This window comes from Megalops cyprinoides, chromosome 2, assembly GCF_013368585.1.
Source record: "Megalops cyprinoides isolate fMegCyp1 chromosome 2, fMegCyp1.pri, whole genome shotgun sequence".
Lineage (NCBI taxonomy): Eukaryota > Metazoa > Chordata > Actinopteri > Elopiformes > Megalopidae > Megalops > Megalops cyprinoides.
This window is the reverse complement of record NC_050584.1, coordinates 52788596-52791221: the sequence shown is the minus strand read 5'-3', so window position 1 is coordinate 52791221 and position 2626 is coordinate 52788596. Positions and strand designations below refer to the sequence as shown.

Genomic DNA, 2626 nt, shown 5'->3' with positions numbered 1-2626 from the left:
GTCGTTAGTATTTTAGACAAGAGTTTAAGTAGGCCTGTTACAAGGCTTACTTTTGTGGATAGTATCAACAATACATTTCATTACTTCCCACATGTGACATTTCGATATAGCCTATAAAGCAGCGTTGGGAATATATGATTATGTATGTATTCATTGCGTCAGATATTATCTTAGCAATGTTTCCGAAACAAACAAAAAATACATTTTGGCATTAAAGTGTCTTGTTTTGTTTTCAGGTTTATTAACAAAGGAATTCAGTTTACAACACAATAGAGCTACATAGAATACATATATTTAAATTTTGTAAACAGACTTTTTTTCAATCATGGGATAAGAACATGTTCGTATTTTCTGTATTAAAAAAGAAAAACAAAGCAAAATGTAATTATAAATTGAATTACTACTGGCAATGAGCTTTCAGTGACAAAATTAAGGAAGGCTCATTTAACTACAACTGTCATACAGTTCAAACAATAAAATAAAATACTTAGGAAAAAACTCAAACAAGTAAATTGATTTCTTTGTACAAATATTTACAATTGTTACCTGTACAGAAAGCATTCCTTTTCGTTTCTTTTTTCTCTTTTCAAAGTGTTTACATGGCTATATTTTTGCGGACAAAGTCCAGTGCTGCCTAATTGTGCTGTACAGTTTTTCCCCCAGTATGTCTAGAAAAAATACTTTCATTGAGAAGGCCATTTTGAAACAGATGCTGTTGATGCTGTGGGTAAAAATTGTCCAGAAATGATATTTGTGGGCACGCTCAGAATCGGTGCGATAGCAGCTGATGTCCGGGTAAGGGACAGCGACTGTGCGCTCAACAAGGCTGACTGAACAGTCACGGGAGGCCGCAGAAAAGTCTGTGCACTCGACGAGGTGCTGGACACCCCGATAATATTCTCTATACTAAACGAGGGTCTGCTGGAAGGCTCGGACTTGATCATCGACGCGGTGCTCAGGCTGTTCAATTGCAACTGAAGGCTGGGACTGAGTTGAGAATTGAAAGTTTTTCTGTTTAACTCAGTGGACGGCAATAGAGGTACCGCCGGGGGAAGCATTGGACCTACGGGAGGGATATAAGGATACTGCAAAGCCGCCGGATGGGAATAGGCTGCTGGGTGAATTCCATAGTGACGTCCGTAAGGATTCCCAATGCTGTATGCCCCAAAACTTTGCATCATGAGGGCGGTCTGTTCCCTGAGAATATCTGGCTGGTGTCTCTTGAATCGTTTCCTTCTTCTGAGAAAGCTGCCGTTGTCAAACATATCTTCCGACTGGGGGTCCAGTGTCCAGTAGTTACCCTTACCAGGGTTTCCTGGCTCTCTTGGGATTTTGACGAAGCAGTCGTTCAGGGACAGGTTATGTCGAATGGAATTTTGCCAGGCTGGAAACTTCTCTCTGTAGTACGGAAAACGATTGCTGATGAACTCGCAGATCCCGCTGAGAGTTAATTTCTTCTGCGGGCTCTGAAGAATAGCCATGGTGATGAGCGCTATGTAGGAGTAGGGTGGCTTTACCAGGCTGTTTTTCGGCTTACTCTGCATGGGACCCGACGCGCTTTCCTGGCCGTCTCCTTTGGTCTCTCCCTCGCCTGCGCTTTCACATGGGCTGCCTGTCCGTTCTTTAACCCCGATCTCCTCCACCTCTTCCGCGCGTTCGTGAATTCCCTGGCTATCGCAGTCGCTGTCTCTTTCCATTCCCTCATCGCCTTCTCCGACCACATCGATATCCACATCTTCAGCTGTAAGCACCGTCTGACCGGACATGTCGTTGGCACTGTTGCCTCCAGACAGGGTCATCACAGCTTACTTTACTGAAGAACAACCAGAGGTAAGTGCGTGGCCCGTCGCGGTCAGATCGGATGTCAACAAATTCTAAATGCAGGTCAGATCGGCCTGCCAGTGAAACTTAAACTTTAGAAAATATTTCTCCAGCCTTGTAGCGTCTTAAGTTTTAACAGTCTCGTGTGCTTCACGCCCGTTCCCCTTCAAATCGTATTTCCTAGTAACTAAGACTGATTTCGGAGTAGAGAGTCGGGATGACACATGCTTTTAAAGCCGGTTTTAAGGACTGTCTGATAGATTACTTTTCAGTTAAAGATATACTATCAGCGCCGTCACGTGACGACGTGACGTCAGACGTCCCCCTGTTAAACCATGCAAACTGGAGTTGTTTCATGGATTTGTCAACAAAGGGACAACAGTAATACTACTTGCCACTACTTCCTGGCTCTGTTCGTCCGTCATAGACCATTTAACGGTAGCAGGGGGAGAAAAAGACAATTGGCCTGCATGATTGAAATCTTCAGTCCTGATGTGCATTAACTCTGCTGCTCAAAAACCAATCTTAACTTTGCTTAAACAAATTGTGTTGAGAGCTCCCGAATGAAAACGTCTACAGCTAAGTTAATTGAATCTCTTCTAGTTATTACTGTGTGCTCGTCTGTATTGCATGCAATGGAATATTTGCATAGGCACGTTATAAATAAAAATACGTTACAGTCGATAGCTAATTATCGCCGGGAAATGAATTAAATTAGCCTATATAATTTTGAAGTCAAGGTATTTTGAAGTCAAGATTTGAAGTTCTAACTATGAGTTTTATTTTCTTTTCAAAATATGTCTCA

The 2626-nt window shown here is 42.4% G+C and overlaps 1 protein-coding gene across 1 annotated transcript; it reads right to left on the bottom strand.

The window, feature by feature from the left end:
* Positions 1-608: 608 nt before the first annotated feature.
* On the bottom strand, positions 609-2054 carry foxd3 (forkhead box D3). The gene has a single exon (XM_036522176.1). The coding sequence runs from the start codon at positions 1797-1799 to the stop codon at positions 684-686; it is 1116 nt and encodes a 371-aa protein (XP_036378069.1). The 5' UTR covers positions 1800-2054; the 3' UTR covers positions 609-683.
* Positions 2055-2626: the final 572 nt, after the last annotated feature.